The sequence below is a fragment of the Erythrolamprus reginae genome, chromosome 2 (genome assembly GCF_031021105.1).
Source record: "Erythrolamprus reginae isolate rEryReg1 chromosome 2, rEryReg1.hap1, whole genome shotgun sequence".
Taxonomy (NCBI): domain Eukaryota; kingdom Metazoa; phylum Chordata; class Lepidosauria; order Squamata; family Dipsadidae; genus Erythrolamprus; species Erythrolamprus reginae.
This window is the reverse complement of record NC_091951.1, coordinates 24773448-24792703: the sequence shown is the minus strand read 5'-3', so window position 1 is coordinate 24792703 and position 19256 is coordinate 24773448. Positions and strand designations below refer to the sequence as shown.

At 41.8% G+C, this 19256-nt stretch overlaps 2 protein-coding genes and 1 long non-coding RNA gene across 4 annotated transcripts in view; all 3 read left to right on the top strand.

Annotated features, from left to right (window-relative positions):
* The first annotated feature begins 514 nt into the window (after positions 1–514).
* Positions 515–2480, top strand: LOC139159986 (uncharacterized). The gene is made up of 3 exons (XR_011557867.1): positions 515–834; positions 1583–1690; positions 1819–2480. It is a non-coding gene; the product is annotated as an uncharacterized lncRNA (long non-coding RNA).
* Positions 2481–2712: 232 nt separating this feature from the next.
* LOC139160046 (zinc finger protein 850-like) overlaps positions 2713–19256 on the top strand; it is a 20211-nt gene continuing 3667 nt past the window's right edge. Inside the window, exon 1 of the mRNA XM_070737573.1 lies at positions 2713–4526. Coding sequence (XP_070593674.1) covers positions 3080–4526 — 1447 coding nt within the window. The 5' untranslated portion in view covers positions 2713–3079. The remainder of the gene's footprint in view (positions 4527–19256) is intronic.
* Positions 13224–19256, top strand: part of LOC139160028 (zinc finger protein 84-like) — a 25064-nt gene continuing 19031 nt past the window's right edge. The window contains exon 1 of one of the 2 annotated variants that reach the window (XM_070737540.1): positions 13224–13285. The gene's annotated coding sequence lies outside the window, so the exon portion shown is untranslated. The remainder of the gene's footprint in view (positions 13286–19256) is intronic. The other variant, XM_070737542.1, reaches the window with a different exon arrangement.

Sequence of the window (19256 nt, the reverse complement as noted above, 5' to 3'; positions counted from 1 at the left end):
TCCGAAATCCTTGGGTGTCAGAGTCAAAAGATTTCCCATACAAAGATGTTTTTATCTCCACTCTTAAGGAAGCTGATTTTGTAATTCTGTAAAAACGTCCTGAACTTTTAGGGCTGAGCACATAGTTAATTTTGGTAAGCATCACATTTCACTATTTCACTTGGCTCAGTTGCAAAGGGTCAGTTGCTGGAAGTCAAAAACGGCATTGGATCAATGAAAACTATTATTATTATTATTATTATTTATTAGATTTGTATGCCGCCCCTCTCCGTAGACTCGGGGCGGCTTACAGCAATGATAAAAACAATATATATTGACAAATCTAATAGTTAGAATCTAAAATAGTCTGCGGAGAGGGGCGGCATACAAATCTAAATAAATAAATAAATAAATAAAATAACAACAATACATTTAAAAAGTCTAAAAAACCAAGAAACCCCAATATATAAAAACATACATACAGTCATATCATACACAAAAAACTACATAGGCAGGGGGAGATGTTTCAGTTTCCCCATGCTTGACGGCAGAGGTGGGTTTTAAGGAGTTTAAAACGCCTTGTAAACGGCCTTAGGTTGAGACAGGAGACGCGTGCTTTTCTGCCTGCTATCTGCACGTTAGGAGGTGACACTCAGATAGTCGGCATCAATGACTAGAACCCTCAATACAGTAGCGCCATCTGTGGTTGAGCTTCAAGGAGTTAAAACCATCAAGTACTGCATTGCTAGAACAGATGGAAGGAGACGCACTGAGCAACTTTCTCTTCCGGGTCACAGAAGGTGGCGTGCACAGTGGCTTTTTTGCCTGTCCCGCGGTCAAAGCAGCAGCTGGAAGGTGAGTTGAGGACAGGTGGGAGGAGAGTCTGGGAGCAAGTCGGGCTGTTTGGTTTCCTCCACAGCCTGGAAGCAGAGAAGCAACTGGGCTGAAGCGTGACAGTAGGAGCAGCAGGAACTGCTGCTGCTGCTGCCTTCCCTGCCCAAATTTAAGCCCAATTTAAAGCAGCAATTTAGACTGGGGGCTGCAATTTTCTGCTGTTGGGAAGAGTTAAAAAGTCTCTTTTAAAGTTCAGGTTGATGCTTTGGGAATGGCTTCCCTCCAGAGGTTGTGGGTGCTCCATCACTGGGGGTTTGTGACAGAGGAACATAGTTTGAAGGATCCTTGGGGGTCTTCTAATAATTTAATAATAATAATTTATTAGATTTGTATGTCGCCCCTCTCAGAACCTTGGGGTATTCCATTGCGTCCTTCTCTGTATATAGATGTAGAGCCATTAAAGAATACATACTGAGTGCAGCTTGTGAGTTACAAATTTATCTGTGTGTAAGGATGTACTTATCCTATGTTTTTCTAACTTACCAAGAAGTAGGTTGTGGTCAGGGACAGGCTACCATTCGCGGCCCTACCAGAATGGGATTGGGCGACATACAAGTCAAATTAATTAGATAGATAGATAGATAGATAGATAGATAGATAGATAGATAGATAGATAGATAGATAGATAGATAGATTAATATAGATAAATCTCCAATTGTATAATCTATCCCCAGCACTTCCAGAAAAAAATGATTTTTTTTCTTTGCAGGCTAAGAATTTGTGATTGACCCATGTCAACCAGCGAATCTCAAGATTGAATAGATATCTGAACACGGATCCTAATAGTCTCCCATGTGTCAGATGAATCGCAATTAATGTAAAATGTTATTTTTTGTATTGTGGCGTGTTTGCTTTTTCATCGTAAAGTATACTTTTTCTTTTTTTGCATGTTCTGCCAAAATTTTATACACAATTAAAGTAACATTTTTTCTTTGAATCTTGTAGATGAAAAAAATGGCAATATGAACACTCTGGACAAGGGAGGATAACAAGCAATATTGAATAGGAAAGCAAATGGACCCAGAAATCAAAATGTTTTCCATTTCCTTCAGAAAACCATACAATTCTCCTTCTCCGATAGCTGATAGACAAAAGAGAGAAACTCAAAAGGGATGCTGAGCTGGAAAAAGTAGGTTATGCAGAAGAGTAAGGATATATTACATGAAAAATTAAAGAAGATTATTTTGCATTCAGGAAAAGAGGGATACAGTGTTCCCTCGATTTTCGCGGGTTCAAACGTCGCGGAAAGTCTATACCACGGTTTTTCAAAAATATTAATTAAAAAATACTGTGCGGGTTTTTTCCCTATACCACGGTTTTTCCCACCCGATGACATCATATGTCATCGCCAAACTTTCGTCTGCCTTTAATAAATTTTTTATGAATTTTTTAGCTTAACATTGTAATTGGATTGGTGGGTATTGGATTTGTTATTATGTATTGTTTTTACTTTGTTGTGAGCCGCCCCGAGTTTGCGGAGAGGGGCGGCATATAAATTCAATAAATCTAATCTAATCTAATCTAAAAAATTTTTTTTAATAAACTTTAATAAATAAACATGATGAGTAATAATCGGAATGGTTGCTAAGGGAATGGGAAATTGCAATTTAGGGGCTTAAAGTGTTAAGGGAAGGCTTGTGATACTGTTCATAGCCAAAAATAGTGTATTTACTTCCGCATCTCTACTTCGCGGAAATTCGACTTTCGCGGGCGGTCTTGGAACGCATCCCCCGCGAAAAGCGAGGGAACACTGTATATCTGTAACTCAATGGAGAGAGGAAAAGTTCATTTGGAAAGCCATGTAGAGCAGGGATGTAGGCCTCCCTCTGGAAGTAAGGAAACAGCTTGAATCCAAGCACCACTAAACGAGGGATCATCCATATTTTTGAATTCAAGGGTATCAGTAGTGGAAAAAACTCCATAGATGTGCCGGTTATGGGAAAAGTACAAATTGCAAAATCTCAACTGATTATGCCCAACAGGATCCACACTGGAGGAAAACCATACAAACGCTCTGACTGTGGCAAAAGCTTGTGTCAAAATGGCTCTCTTATGGTTCATGGAAGAACCCATGTGAGAGAGAAGCCCTACAGATGCTCCCAATGTAGTGAGCATGGCAACTTGGTGATACATTAGAGGACTCACACTAGGAAGAAACTATGACTATTGAGATTGCTGTAGAAGTTTCATTAGAAATTCTCACATCATGAGAAACTTGAAAACTCACACAGGAGAGAAACCCTTTGAATGTCCTCATTGCGGGAAAGGTTTCAATCACAATTCCAGCCTGCTGATACACCAGAGGACACACACAGGTGAGAAACCCTTCGAATGCCCTGATTGTGGGAAAAGTTTCAGTCACAATTCCAGCCTGGTGACACACCAGAGGACTCATACAGGTGAGAAACCATATAAATGCCCAGATTGTGAGAAACGTTTCTGTGACAATTCAAGCCTAGTGAAACACCGGAGGACTCACACAGATGAGAAACCATATAATTGTCTTCATTGTGGGAAATGTTTCATTCGGAATTACAGCCTGGTGATACACCAGAGGATTCACACAGGTGACAAACCATATCAGTGTCCTGATTGTAAAAAACGTTTCAGTCAGAAATCCAGCCTAGTGATACATCAGAGTTCTCACACAAGAGAGAAACTCTTTGAATGTCCTGACTGTGGAAAATGTTTTAGTCTGATTTCCAGTTTGATGATACACCAGAGGACTCACACAAGAGAGAAACTATTTGAATGTCCTGTGTGTGGGAAAAGTTTTTTTCAGAATTCCAACCTTGTGATACACCTGAGGACTCACACAGGAGAGAAACCCTTTGAATGTCCCATCTGTGGAAAAAGTTTCAGTCAAAATTCCAGTCTGGTGAAACATCAGAGGACTCACACAGGAGAGAAACCCTTCGAATGTTCTGATTGTGGAAAACATTTCAGTCAGGATTCCTGCCTGGTGATACATCAGAGGACTCACTCCGTAGAGAAACCGTATGAGTGTCGAGATTGTGGGAAACGTTTCATTAGAAATTCCCAATTCTTGAGACACCTGAAAACTCACACAGGAGAGAAACCCTTTGAATGTCGAGATTGTGGGAAAAGTTTCAATCACAATTCCAGCCTGGTGATACATCAGAGAACTCATACAGGTGAGAAACCATATCAATGTCCAGATTGTGGAAAACATTTCACTCAGAATTCCAGCCTGGTGATACACCAGAGGACTCACACTGGTGAGAAACCCTATCTGTGTCCAGATTGTGGGAAAGGTTTCAGTCAGAATTCTAGCCTGATTACACATCAGAGTATTCACAAAGAATGGAAACCCTTTGAATGCCCTGAGTGCAGGAAATGTTTTAGTCTAAATTCCCACCTTGTGATACACCAGAGAATACACACAGGACAGAAACCATTTAAATGTCCTGACTGTGGGAAAAGTTTTTGTCAGAATTCCAACCTGGTGATACACCTGAGGACTCACACTGGAGAGAAACCCTTCAAATGTCCTGTGTGTGGGAAAAGTTTCAGCCAGAATTCCAGCCTGGTCAGACACCGGAGGACTCACACAGGAGAGAAACCCTTTGAATGTCCTGCCTGTGGGAAAAGTTTCAGTCAGAATTGTAGCCTAATGAAACACCAGAGTACCCATACAAATGAGATCCTCCATTGAACGTGAGCGTAAAATTAACTATTTGAATTTTGAATTGATTATTTTTGCTCAGGGTTAGACATGTAGGTGGAGAGAAAAGAAAAATGGAAAAATGGCGAATTACCCGTACATGTTTCTGCTTATCAGCAACACTTTCTGGATATTTTCTTTTGTAGAAATAGTGAATTCCTCAAAAAGGCTTTTAGGTGGTATTTTGTGTATATCAATTATAGAATTCCCACATCCATTACAGTGGTACCTCATGATACGAACTTAATTGGTTCCAGGAGGAGGTTCGTAAGGTGAAAAGTTCATAAGACGAAACAATGTTTCCCATAGGAATCAATGTAAAAGCAAATAATGCCTGCAAATCCTTCAGGAAAATCCCAAACTTTAGAAGGGAGGCGAACAGAGGGCAGGGAGGAGCAGCTAAAGGGGGCGGGTGGAAGAAGCAAGGCTAGGCTAAAGGGTGAGTGGGAAGGAAGAAAGGCAAGGGGGCGCCCCTCCCTTTTCTTTCTTCAAAAGACACTCTTTGCTGTTCTCTGCAAAGTCTTTCCTCCTCCAAGCCGCCCCTCCCTTTTCTTTCTTCAAAAGACACCCTTTCAGTGCCTGCAAGCACGCTGTTCTACTTTTGTTAATGCAAAGTCTTTCCCCCTCCAAGCCGCCCCTCCCTTTTCTTTCTTCAAAAAAGGGGGAAAAAAGAAACCCCTTCATCCCAGCAGCAGCGGCTTTGGTTCGTAAGGTGAAAATAGTTCGGAAGAAGAGGCAAAAAAATCTTAAACACCGGGTTCGTATCTTGAAAAGTTCGTTAAAAGAGGCGTTCGTAAGATGAGGTACCACTGTATTTCAATTTCTACCTTGATGTGTCCTCCAGCTTTTGAGCCTCAGAATTCCCCCAGCCAGGAAAGAAATATTCCTCAAGATAAAAGTCTGGTTACCTCAGTGTTGGGGCCATAGCGCAGGCTCAGGCTTGCCTTCCAAAGACCTCTCCTACCTTAACCTTTGGCAACTCCTGCCCTCTGGCCTTTCTCTCTCTCACAGGGTTTCCACAGACTTTTTACCCACGTGGGGGCCCCACAGGCTTTTTCTCACATTCATTGTGTCCCTGGAGTCCTTAAGCCTGACTCTTATACCACCAGGACTCTCCTCCTCCCACTCCTCTTCCTCCTTACATTTAAAGATCTTTGATTCTCATGTTAGGGAAGGAGGCCAGGTCGCACATCCCTGGGCCACAAGATTGTGTCCTGGAAACAACAGTCACTGTCTGTGTGCTTGGGATTCATCCCTGGGTCATGTTGAGGACTTGTGGAAGTACAGTAGTACCTCTAGATACGAGTTTAATTCGTTCCAGAAGGGAGCTTGTATGTCGAACAACTCGTATCTGGAACAAATGGCTTTAGAATTTGTTTTTCCCCTCCGAGATAACCAGAAGCAAGGATTCTTGCACCACCTAGTGGACGCTCGGCTCGTATCCCGAATTTGAGCCCGGGTCTGGAACAGAAATTTATCTCCCCTCGTGGCTCGTAACTTGGAATACTCGCATGTGGAGCAGCTCGTATTTAGAGGTACTGTACTACTGTAATTACCATTTTGCCACGCCTGCCCCAGGGTCAAAATGATGGCTGCTTCTGGGTCACTGTCATGTGGGGAGCACTGTTTTTCTACCATACCTCTGTGCAGACCACCTTAAGGAATTTTGGATGCACTGAAAATGACAGCTGCTTCCGGGAGATCTCCGAAAGAACAGTGTGCAATGGGTGACAAGTGGGCAGGAAGTTGGCCCAAGGCCTAGTGAAAAAAAGATTGGTTAATTTAAAACTTCACAAGGAAAGGCTGTTCTGCCTTGCAGATGAATCTGATGGAGAAGAACTTAGGAATATCTGACAGTCTCAAAATGGGTGAGCAGTGTGGTCGGGCAGTAGGAAAAGCAAGTAGGATTCTTGGCTGCATAGCTGGAGGTATAACAAGCAGGAAGAGAGAGATTGTGATCCCACTATATAGAGTGCTGGTGAGACCACATTTGGAATACTGTGTTCAGTTGTGGAGACCTCACCTACAAAAAGATATTGACAAAATTGAACGGGTCCAAAGACGGGCTACAAGAATGGTGGAAGGTCTTAAGCATAAAACGTATCAGGAAAGACTTAATGAACTCAATCTGTATAGTCTGGAGGACAGAAGGAAAAGGGGGGACATGATCGAAACATTTAAATATGTTAAAGGGTTAAATAAGGTTCAGGAGGGAAGTTTTTAATAGGAAAGTTAACACAAGAACAAGGGGACACAATCTGAAGTTAGTTGGGGGAAAGATCAAAAGCAAAGTGAGAAAATATTATTTCACTGAAAGAGTAGTAGATCCTTGGAACAAACTTCCAGCAGACGTGGTTGGTAAATCCACAGTAACTGAATTTAAACATGCCTGGGATAAACATATATCCATTGTAAGATAAAATACAGGAAATAGTATAAAGGCAGACTAGATGGACCATAAGGTCTTTTTCTGCCGTCAGTCTTCTATGTTTCTATGTTTCTATTGAGCCGGGGAGAAAAGAGATTGTGACTTTGATCAGAGGATCTCCAGGTTTCTATGCAATTCCTGCTGTGATCTCGTTTTCCTTATTTCCCTTTGATGGCTGTTGAGTGATACCCTGTTTCCCCGAAAATAAGACGTACCCCGAAAGTAAGGCATGTCAGAGGTTTTGCAGAATTTGCTAGTATAAGGCCCCCCCCCCCCCCGAAAATAAGGCGTAGTCACGTTTACATACGGTACGGTGGAAAAACATACGGTACCATTCAAAACTGTTCATAGCGGTACCGTAATAATGTGGCGTCCCCTGCTGGCCCCTTCCATCACTTTGTACCGTCCTGTACAGCAGATACAGTCTGCTGCTGTCTCACCGCCATTACAGTCTCCACTACAGTACGTACACTGTAGTTCCTCTGGTGGCCGGAAGCTGCAACAGCGGGCGTATACTTTTGTACCATATAAATGCCGTCGTTTGTGTGTGGGGGTGCCATACTGACAGGTACCGTACCGTAATCAGTGTACCATACGGTACACTTTCTTTGGGGGTGTCAGCTTTTCTGCCTGTGAATTTGTCTTGTTTGAGAAATATAAGGCACCCCCTGAAAATAAGATGTAGCACAACTTTTGGAGCAAAAATTAATATAAGACAGTGTCTTATTTTCCGGGAAACACGGTAGCCGCACCAGAATGCTGGCGTATTTGGTAGTGGTTCTGTGAGGGGAAAAAACTTGAACAGTGGAAAATCTTCTATTTATTTTATTTATTTTATTTATTTTATTTATTTATTTTATTTATTTATTTATTTATTTATTTTATTTATTTTATTTATTTTATTTATTTTATTTATTTTATTTATTTTATTTATTTTATTTATTTTATTTATTTTATTTATTTTATTTATTTTATTTATTTTATTTATTTTATTTTATTTACTTTATTTACTTTATTTATTTTATTTATTTTATTTATTTATCAATATACAAATGTTTTTTAAATATTACTGTGTCATATATATCATACGGCTATTTACATTTATTTCTATACATCTTTATTCCTCTGCTCTAACCAGTTATGCCACCGATTCCACACCTCGTAAAATTCTGTTTCCTCTTTGCTTTCATTTCCAGAGTGAGCCTATACCAAGTTTCCCAACCTTGGCAACTTGAAGATATTTGGACTTCAACTCCCAGAATTCCCCAGCCAGCGAATGCTGGCTGGGGAATTCTGGGAGTTGAAGTCCAAATATCTTCAAGTTGTCAAGGTTGGGAAACACTGGCCTATACATCTCTGCACATTCAAGTATTTTATGTATAATCCTTTCATCACTTGGTATATTTTCAAGTTTCCAGTATTGGGGGTATAAAATTCTTGCTGCTGTTATTATTTGTAAAATGATGTGTTGGATTTATTTCTTTAGCTTATTATTAATGATTCCTAATTAAAATAGTTCAGGTTTGAATTCTATATGTTCTGTAATTTGTTGTAGCCATCTCCTTGTCTGTTCCCAATATTTCTTCGCCTTACTACATTGCCACTACATGTGATAATAAGTTCCTTCTTTATTTTATATTTCCAACAATCCAGTTTTATATTATAATACATTTTTGCCAATTTTGCCAGCATTAAAGCATTTTATATTGGTTCTCTTTCAATGCAATCAACAATGTTAAATTTCAATTTTTGTTCCATATTCTTTCCCCTTCCTCTAAGTTTATATTTTAGTCTATATTTGGTGACCAACCAATCACTGAACCCTTCACAATTTCCTCTTCCATTCCTACTTCCAATAGGTGTCTAGGAAAATCTTTCATTTTTAATAATGCATTACTAGTATGTTGGAACTATCAATAGTTTTTGACAAGGAAAAAAATGGCTAATGTCATTATTACTCCAAGTCTTCGGAGAGGGGCGGCATAAAAATCTAATAAATTATTATTATTATTATTATTATTATTATTATTATCGCTATGAAGGCAAGAAACTCAGAATTGCCTTAGACTGCGAGATGTACAATGAATAAGTGCAATAGTAAATGTAACAGAGTTGGTCTCCTCCGGGTCCTGTCAACTAAACAATGTCGTTTGGCGGGACCCAGAGGAAGAGCCTTCTCTGTGGCGGCTCCGACCCTCTGGAATCAGCTCCCTCCAGAGATTAGAACTGCCCCCACCCTCCTTGCCTTTCATAAACTCCCTAAAACCCACCTCTGTCGTCAAGCATGGGGGAACTGAAACATCTCCCCCTGCCTATGTAGTTATTTGTGTATGATATGACTGTATGTATGTTTTTTATATACTATTGGGGTTTCTTGTTTTTTAGACTTTTTAAATGCATTATTGTTATTTTAGAGTTTAAGTATTAGATTTGTCATTATATATTGTTTTTATCATTGCTGTGAGCCGCCCCGAGTCTACGGAGAGGGGCGGCATACAAATCTAATAAATAATAATAATAACAACAACAACAACAACAACAACAACAACAACAACATAGAAACATAGAAACATAGAAGTCTGACGGCAGAAAAAGACCTCATGGTCCATCTAGTCTGCCCTTATACTATTTTCTGTATTTTATCTTAGGATGGATATATGTTTATCCCAGGCATGTTTAAATTCAGTTACTGTGGATTTACCAACCACGTCTGCTGGAAGTTTGTTCCAAGGATCTACTATTCTTTCAGTAAAATAATATTTTCTCACGTTGCTTTTGATCTTTCCCCCAAACAACTTCAGATTGTGTCCCCTTGTTCTTGTGTTCACTTTCCTATAAAAAACACTTCCCTCCTGGACCTTATTTAACCCTTTAATATATTTAAATGTTTCGATCATGTCCCCCCATGCATTCAATTGTAACGGCCTAGGGGGAGAAGAAATCTTAATTCCCCCATGCCTGGCGGCAGAGGTGGGTTTTAAGTAGCTTACGAAAGGCAAGGAGGGTGGGGGCAATTCTAATCTCTGGGGGGAGTTGGTTCCAGAGGGCCGGGGCCACCACAGAGAAGGCTCTTCCCCTGGGTCCCGCCAAGCAGCATTGTTTAGTTGACGGGACCCGGAGAAGACCCACTCTGTGGGACCTAACTTTGGTTCTGCCATTGAGTCTGTAGTGAGTGTGGCACTTGGAGTATTTGAAGGTTCCTGTGACACCTTTTTGGTTCTGCTGGGCACTGTTCTGATTTTATTCCATACATGAGAACTTCTCAACTTATTTAATTAAAGGATAAGAAGATACACAAACACACACATACACAAAATGAGAAATGGCCACTTTGCGTGGCGAATTTGAACAACAGAAGCTGCAGCAGGTTGGTGTTCCACACCACCTATGCCCAGTGCATACTTCCCTCCGTGTAGATGCAGTTACATTGGGGCCTACACATTGAGGGCGATTGGTCAGTCAGTTACGAATCCATCTGTTGGCGATGCTGTCTAACCCAGTGATTTTCAACCTTTTTTTAGCCGCAGCACATTTTTTACATTTACAAAATCCTGGGGCACACCACCAATCAAAATGATACAAAATGACACTCTAACACAGTACATGTTATACATATAATTAAACATTCTGTGTTAGCAAAAACTTCAGAAAAGAAGGATTTAGGGGTAGTGATTTCTGACAGTCTCAAAATGGGTGAGCAGTGTGGTCGGGCGGTAGGAAAAGCAAGTAGGATGCTTGGCTGCATAGCTAGAGGTATAACAAGCAGGAAGAGGGAGATTGTGATCCCCTTATATAGAGCGCTGGTGAGACCACATTTGGAGTACTGTGTTCAGTTCTGGAGACCTCACCTACAAAAAGATATTGACAAAATTGAACGGGTCCAAAGACGGGCTACAAGAATGGTGGAAGGTCTTAAGTATAAAACGTATCACGAAAGACTTAATGAACTCAATGTGTATAGTCTGGAGGACAGAAGGAAAAGGGGGGACATGATCGAAACATTTAAATACGTTAAAGGGTTAAATAAGGTTCAGGAGGGAAGTGTTTTTAATAGGAAAGTGAACACAAGAACAAGGGGACACAATCTGAAGTTAGTTGGGGGAAAGATCAAAAGCAACATGAGAAAATATTATTTCACTGAAAGAGTAGTAGATCCTTGGAACAAACTTCCAGCAGACGTGGTTGGTAAATCCACAGTAACTGAATTTAAACATGCCTGGGGTTAACATATATCCATTGTAAGATAAAATACAGGAAATAGTATAAGGGCAGACTAGATGGACCATGAGGTCTTTTTCTGCCGTCAGTCTTCTATGTTTCTATGTTTCTATTTACCTCCAGTCCTGACCAGGATTAGAAATCAGGACCATGGGGAGGAGTAGCAGCTTCAACTACTCGCCATGGCCACACAATGACAAGTGTGCGGCAGCCCGAGCGGGGACCTTATTTATTTATTTATTTTATTTATTTATTTATTTATTAGATTTGTATGCCGCCCCTCTCCGTAGACTCGGGGCGGCTCACAACAACAATAAAACAATTCAAGACAAATCTAATAATTTTAAAACATTTTTTAAAAAAACGTTATTAAAGCAGACATACTCACAAACATACCATACATGAATTGTATAGACCCGGGGGAGATGTCTCAATTCCCCCATGCCTGGTGGCAAAGGTGGGTTTTAAGGAGTTTACGAAAGGCAAGGAGGGTGGTGGCAGTTCTAATCTCAGGGGGGAGCTGGTTCCACAGGGTCGGGGCCGCCACAGAGAAGGCTCTTCCCCTGGGACCTGCCAAACGACATTGCTTAGTCGACGGGACCTGGAGAAGGTCAACTCTGTGGGACCTAATCGGTCGCTGGGATTCGTATGGCAGAAGGCAGTCCCGGAGATATTCTGGTCCGATGCCATGAAGACCTTCCTGGGTGTGGATGATAGGTGGCCTGCTATTGGTTCATCGCTAGTGGTCGGGATGAATCCTAGAAAGTGATTGGTCAGTGAGTGTTCCCTGTGCCTCCACTCTTCCTGTCGCTGATAGCTGGAGAGATTGTGAGGGGAATGTTTATGTTCGGATGGAGGCGGCTGGCAGTGGGCCAGATAAATGGCCTCCACGGGCTGTATCCGGCATGTGGGCCTTAGTTTGAGGACCCATGTTTAATTTCCCCATGGCACACCTGATCATGTCCCACGGCACACTGGTTGAAAAACACTGGTCTAACCCACATTTTTCTAGCTAACAAGATAGAAAATAATGGAATACAGCAGTGATTTTCAACCTTTTTTGAGCCGCGGCACATTTTTTACATTTACGAAACCCTGGGGCACATTGAGTGGGGGGAAGGTGGGGGCTAAAAAAAGTTTGGACAAAAAAATTCTCTCTCTCTCTTCCTCCCTTTTGCTCTATTTCTCTCTCCCTTCCTTTCTCTCTCCATCCCTCTTTCTTTCTCTTCCTTCCTTCCTCTCTTTTTTGCTCTCTTTCTCTCTCCCTCCCTTCCTCTATGTCTTTCTCTCTCTCTTCTTCCCTCCCTCTCTTTCTCTCTCTCTTGCTTTCTTTCTCTCTCTTTCTCTCTCTTTCTCTCTCTCTTGCTTTCTTTCTCTTGTTCTCTTTGTCTCTCTCTTGCTTTCTCTCTCTCTTTTGTTCTCTCTCTCTCTCTTTCTCTTGCTTTCTCTCTCTCTCTCTCTCTCTCTCTTGCTTTCTCTCTCTTGTTCTCTTTCTCTCTCTTGCTTTCTTTCCCTCTCTCTCTTGCTTTCTTTCTCTTTTGCTTTCTTTCTCTCTCTGAGCTTCGCGGCACACCTGAACATGTCTCACGGCACACTAGTGTGCCGCGGCACACTGGTTGAAAAACACTGGAATACAGTATGGGATTGCTAAAGTGAATGTAAAGGAAGAAAAGACTGCAGAATATCTGGCTGTTTGATTTCCTACATGGTATAGCCCTGAACGAACAAGTTAGGGCTAATCATCATGGAGAAAGCCTGTCGATGTAAGTTGATCGCTGGAGTCGACTTGACAGAACATAATTTAAAAAATATTGCTACTGCTGCCTTAGGTAGAGATAAAACATTCTGTTTTTCAGCTTTATTGTCACTAGATGGCGCACCATAGCTAAGCAACGACCGCGCTAGGTAACTTTCACTGCAACTAGAAGCCAAAGGAGTTGAAACATTCGCACGGTAGATTCCTAGAGAGGATTTGGAGAAGAGGAGAACAACAGTAGCAGAGCTTCCTTTTCCGGCTCTCCGCTGGAAGGGGGGGGGGGCGTCTCTCCTGATCTTCACAGGGTAGAAGCAACAACTGAAAGGTGAGCTGCGGAGGGGTGGAGGAGCGCAGGAAGCAAGTAGGGCTGTTCGGGTTTCCCTAGGCAGGGCCGCCATCAGGAATTTTGGGGGACCATACAGCCTAAGTGTCTGCCCCTCCCCGCCATTTTAAAACTACTGCCCCCCAAATCCCGTGCCGTGCCCACCATGGCCACACACCCTGGGCAAGCCCTCCCCTGGCCCTCTGAGGTCAAACACAGCCCTGATGTGGCCTTCAATGAAATTGAGTTTGACACCCCTGGCCTAGAGGCTGAATCCTATGAACAAGGGCTTAGAGAATGAGTATGTTTAGCTCAATAAATAGAAAACTGAGGGGGGATATAATAGTAGTTTCCCAATCCTTAAAGGGCTGCCATAGAGCAGATGGCATCTATTTATTCTCCATGCCACCTGAAGGTAGTTCAAGAAGCAATGGGCGGAACCTCACCAAGAAGAAATGCAATCTGGAAATAAGGAAAAACTTGGGACTGGGCGGCATAGAAATGAATGAATGAATGAATAAATAAATAAATCCCTTCTTTTTTATTAAAAGAAATTAATAATTTGAAAAAACCAAAATCCATTACTATTAAAACTAAAACAACCAGCAAAACTATTAATAAAAACAGGTGAGGGCTGGGGGGGGGGTTCTGTTATTATTTAAGTGCTTTTACCATATGCTTTAAATCAAGAGTCACTTCTCTCTCTGTTTCTCTCTCTTTCCTGTCATTCTCTGCCTCAATCATTTTCTCATTTCTCTTTTTTTCTCCCCTTTTTTCTATCATTTCTCTCTCTCTCTTTCTTCCTCTCTCTCACTCTCTTCCTTCCTCTCTCATATCTCTCACTCTCTTTCTTTCTTTCTTTCTCTCTCTTTCTCTTTCTTTCTTCCTCTCTCTCACTCTCTTCCTTCCTCTCTCATCTTTCTTTCTTTCTTTCTTTCTCTCTCTTTCTCTATCTTGCTTTCTTCCTCTCTCTCACTCTCTTCCTTCCTCTATCATCTCTCTCTCTCTCTTCCTTCCTTTCTTTCTCTCTCTTTCTCTATCTCTCCCCCTCTTGCTCTATCTCTCCCCCTCTTGCTCTCTCTCTTTTTCTCACTTTCCTTCTCTTGTTTTCTTTCTCTCTCTCTCTTGCTTTCTCTCTCTCACACTTTCTCTCTTGTTTTCTTTCTCTCACTCTTTCTCTTGTTCTCTCTCTCTTGCTATCTCTTTCTCTCCCCCCCCTCTCTCTCTTTCTCACTTTCTCTCTGTCGCTCTCTCTCTCATTCTCCGGAGGCTGGCAAAAGTGATTTTCAATGTTGGGCACGCGGGCTGGCGCACGCTCTCCCCATCCCCCTGCTAGTCCGCCCAGAAAATTCAAAGTAAGAAAAACCTTCGCCGGCGAAGGTTTTTATTACTTTGAATGTTCCAGGCGGGCTGGCAAGGGGATGGGGAGAGCGCGCGCCGGCCCGTGCGCTCAACATTGAAAATCACCTGCGCCGGTCCCCGCTATGAGAATGCCTGCACCACCTCTCCTGCAGCCCCCTCGCTGAGAGCCCGGGACTAAAGCACTCTCGGTGAAGGGACTGCGAGAGCACCCGGGTGGGCGTTCCCGCTGTGTGAGGAGCCACGCTCCAAGGTGGGAAGCAGAGGAGAAACAGGCGGATCGGGCGGGCGGGGGGCAGCAGTGAGTAGCCAGGGGCGTGAGGGGGCTAGAGGCGCGGGGAGCGGGGACAGCCGCGGCTCCGTGTGCGCCCTTGGAAAAGGGTGCGCGGGGGGTGTTTTGGGGTGTGCTGGCGCAGGCGTGCGCAGCCAACAGGGAACGGTGCTGGGCACAATGACTGCTGCGGGCGCCAGGGGGCTGGCACACAGTGGCGGGCCAACCCCCCCCCCCCCCCCCATTTTTCAATTTGGCCGGGCCCCTGACGTCAGTAGCAGTAATATGGCCTATCGGCGGCCCTGTCCCTAGGTGAGGGATAGGCAAAGTTGGTTCTTCTATGACATGTGGACTTCAACTCCCAGAATTCCTAAGCTAGCACGATTGGCTCAGGAATTCTGGGAGTTGAAGTCCACAAGTCATACAAGAGATGACTTTGCCTACCCCTGCCCTAGGGCAGGGTATAAAAACAGAGACGCCACACAAATGAAACATGTCAGCTGTTACATATTCCTTCCTTTCCACAGATTGTATTCCATTGGCGACACATGCTTTAAAACTGGTGCCACCATTTTTCTATATGTTTGTTTGTGTATTTATTTATTTATTTAATTTATTTATTTTGTCCAATACACAATGCATATAGAAGAGAATAGACATGAAGTAATATATATAAAGAAAATATATAAAAAATAGAGAAGATATATGAAAGGATATATATAAAGAAAATATATAAAAATAGAGGAGAAGATATATGAAAGGAAGAAAATCTATATGATATATGAGATAAAGGAAAGACAATTGGACAGGGGACGAAAGGCACACTAGTGCACTTATGTATGCCCCTTACTGACCTCTTAGGAACCTGTAGATGTCAATCGTGGAGAGTCTAAGGGAGAAATGTTGGGGGTTGGGAGTTGACACTATTGAGTCCGGCAATGAGTTCCAGGCTTCAACAAATCAATTGTTAAAGTCATTTTTTTTTACAGTCAAGTTTGGAGCGGTTAATATTAAGTTTGAATCTGTTGCGTGCTCTTGTGTTGTTGCGGTTGAAGCTGAAGTAGTCATTGACAGGTAGGACGTTGCAGCATATGATCTTGTGGACAATACTTAAATCATGTTTTAGGCATCGTAGTTCTAAGCTTTCTAGACCCAGGATTGTTTATTTTCATAGGTTGGGAGGTGGTTGTTTTTTTTAAGTCCCCTCCATGTTAAGGTTTACTCCTTGTAATTTTATGGGCATATTATTTTCTTGGCAACAATTTGGAACTGACCTGCCAGTGCTGTCTTCAGGAAGTATGTTTTTACTTCCAAAATAAATAAATGAATAAATGAATGAATGAACGAACAAACAAACAAACAAATAAAATATTTATTTATTTATTTATTTGATTTCTATGCCGCCCCTCTCCGCAGACTCGGGGCGGCTAACAACAATGATAAAAAACAACATGTAACAATCCAATTTAATAAAACAACTAAAAACCCTTATTATAAAAACCAAACATACACACAAACATACCATACATAACTTGTAATGGCCTAGGGGAAGGAATATCCTAACTCCCCCATGCCTGGCGACAAAGGTGGCTCTTGAGTAATTTGTGAAAGACAAGGAGGGTGGGGGCCGTTCTAATCTCCAGGGGGAATTGATTCCAGAGGGCCGGGGCCACCACAGAGAAGGCTTTTCCCCTGGGGCCCGCCAAACGACATTGTTTGGTCGACAGGACCTGGAGAAGGCCAACTCTGTGGGACCTTATCGGCCGCTGGGATTCATGCGGTAGAAGGCAGTTCTGGCCCAATGCCATGTAGGGCTTTAAAGGTCATTACCAACACTTTGAATTGTGACCGGAAAGCGATCGGCAGCCAGTGCAGGCCGTGGAGTGTTGCAGATATCTAGGAAACATACACAGGATTTCCTGGTGCTGTGCCATTCGGAGAGGGGCGGCATACAAATCTAAATAATAAATAAATAAATAAATAAACAAACAAACAAACAAACAAACAAAAATAAGTAAGTAAATAAGTAAATAAATAAATAAATAATGTGACACAACTGTGCTTAACCCAGATTTTTTTTTTTTTAAAGTTATTGAGTCCATTTGGGATGTTTAGTTTTATAGGTAGACTTTATTGCTTAACTCTCAGTCTTCAAAGCTACAGTAGAGGGGAAAAGACTTTAATGTATTCCTCAAATTTGTGGCTATCACAGTTATGTGGGGGTGACACTGGCTTTCATTTACAATGGTTGTGGTGTCCCACAGTCTTGGACTCACCATTTGGAACATTCACAACTGATTTCTAATAGGCAAAATGAATTTGGAAATTGACAGGAAATTGCAAGTTACAATCATGTTACACTGCATTGAGCAGACCACAGTGTTTCACTTAATTACTACAGCTAGCATAGATGTAGGATTGGCATGATGTAAGTTGACAGATTTAAGTTGTGCATGGTTAAGTTAAGGGGGGGACATGATCGAAACATTTAAATATATTAAAGGGTTAAATAAGGTCCAGGAGGGAAGTGTTTTTAATAGGAAGTGAACACAAGAACAAGGGGACACAATCTGAAGTTAGTTGTGGGAAAGATCAAGAGCAACATGAGAAAATATTATTTTACTGAAAGAGTAGTAGATCCTTGGAACAAACTTCCAGCAGACGTGGTAGATAAATCCACAGTAACTGAATTTAAACATGCCTGGGATAAACATATATCCATCCTAACATAAAATACAGAAAATAATATAAGGGCAGACTAGATGGACCATGAGGTCTTTTTCTGCCGTCAGTCTTCTATGTTTCTATGTCATAGTTAATGATCACGGATTTAGGAATTGCTGATGCCAATGGCTTTTGGTAAGAGAGGATTACCTAAACTGGGTTGAATTTGTGATTGATCCAAGTCAACAAGTAAATTGAGTGGGTTTTTGAACTTGGATCTTACTAGACATGTACAGTGATGCCTCGTCTTACAAATCCCTGGTCATACAAACTTTTCGAGATACAAACCTGGGGTTTAAGATTTTTTTGCCTCTTCTTCCAAACTATTTTCACCTTACAAACCCAAGCCACCGCCACTGGGATCCCCCGCCTCTGGACTTCCGTTGCCAGAGAAGCGCCCAATTTTGCACTGCTGGGATTCCCCTGAGGCTCCCCTCCATGAGAAACACCACCTCCGGACTTCTGTGTTTTTGCGATGCTGCAGGGGAATCCCAGCAGCGCAAAAATGGGCTCTTCTCTGGCAACGGAAGTCCAGAGGCGGGGGATCCCAGTGGCGGCGGCTTGGGTTTGTAAGGTGAAAATAGTTTGGAAGAAGAACAGGCAAGAAGTCCAGAGGTGGGGTCTCCCAGCGAGGGGAGCCTCAGCGAAATCTCAGCATCACAAAAACACGGAGGTCCAGAGGTGGGATTTTGAGGACTTCTGTGTTTTTGCGATGCTGCAATTTCGCTGAGGCTCCCCTTGCTGGTAAACCCCACCTCCAGACTTCCGTTGCCAGCGAAGCACCCATTTTTGCGCTGCTGGGATACCCCTGCTGGGATTCCCCTGCAGCATCACAAAAACACGGAAGTCCAGAGGTGGGGTTTCCCATGGAGGGGAGCCTCAGGGGAATCCCAGCAGTGCAAAAACGGGTGCTTTGGCTGGCAAAAGGGGTGAGTTTTGGGTTTGCATGCATTAATCGCTTTTCCATTGATTCCTTCTTTTTTTTAAAAATTTTTTATTAATTTTTCTTAAAATAAACAGACACACATACAAACATTAAACATAAAGTGGGGGTGCATTTCCCCCGCTTCTCTTGAAAGTATAGATTCAAATACAGAAAAAGAATACATAATTGAATATATGTTGAATATTAAAAAGTCTAGTAAATTTGGGTTAGAATTTTCAAAATCTTAAGTACTATGCATATATAAACTAAAGTTCTTAATATGTTGCTTATACATAAACTAATATACCATAATCATCAAACAATACATTTAATCTAATTTTAACTACTATGCGTGTATAAACCAAAGTTCTTTATATATTGCTTATACATAAACTAATATACCATAATCATCAAACAATACATTTAAACTAATTGATTCCTATGGGAAACATTGTTTCGTCTTACAAAATTTTCACCTTACAAACCTCGTCCCGGAACCAATTTAAGTTCGTAAGACGAGGTATCACTGTATATTGAAAATGAATCACTGGAAGAGGTTAAAATAGCATTTTTGCATCTCTGGTTTTATTATAATATACATACTTTTTGCTCTTGTTTTTTTTCTTCAAATGTCGAGTAGCCATTTTGTAAACCATTAAAACAATCCTTTTATGTGAATCTTACAGGCAAACAGA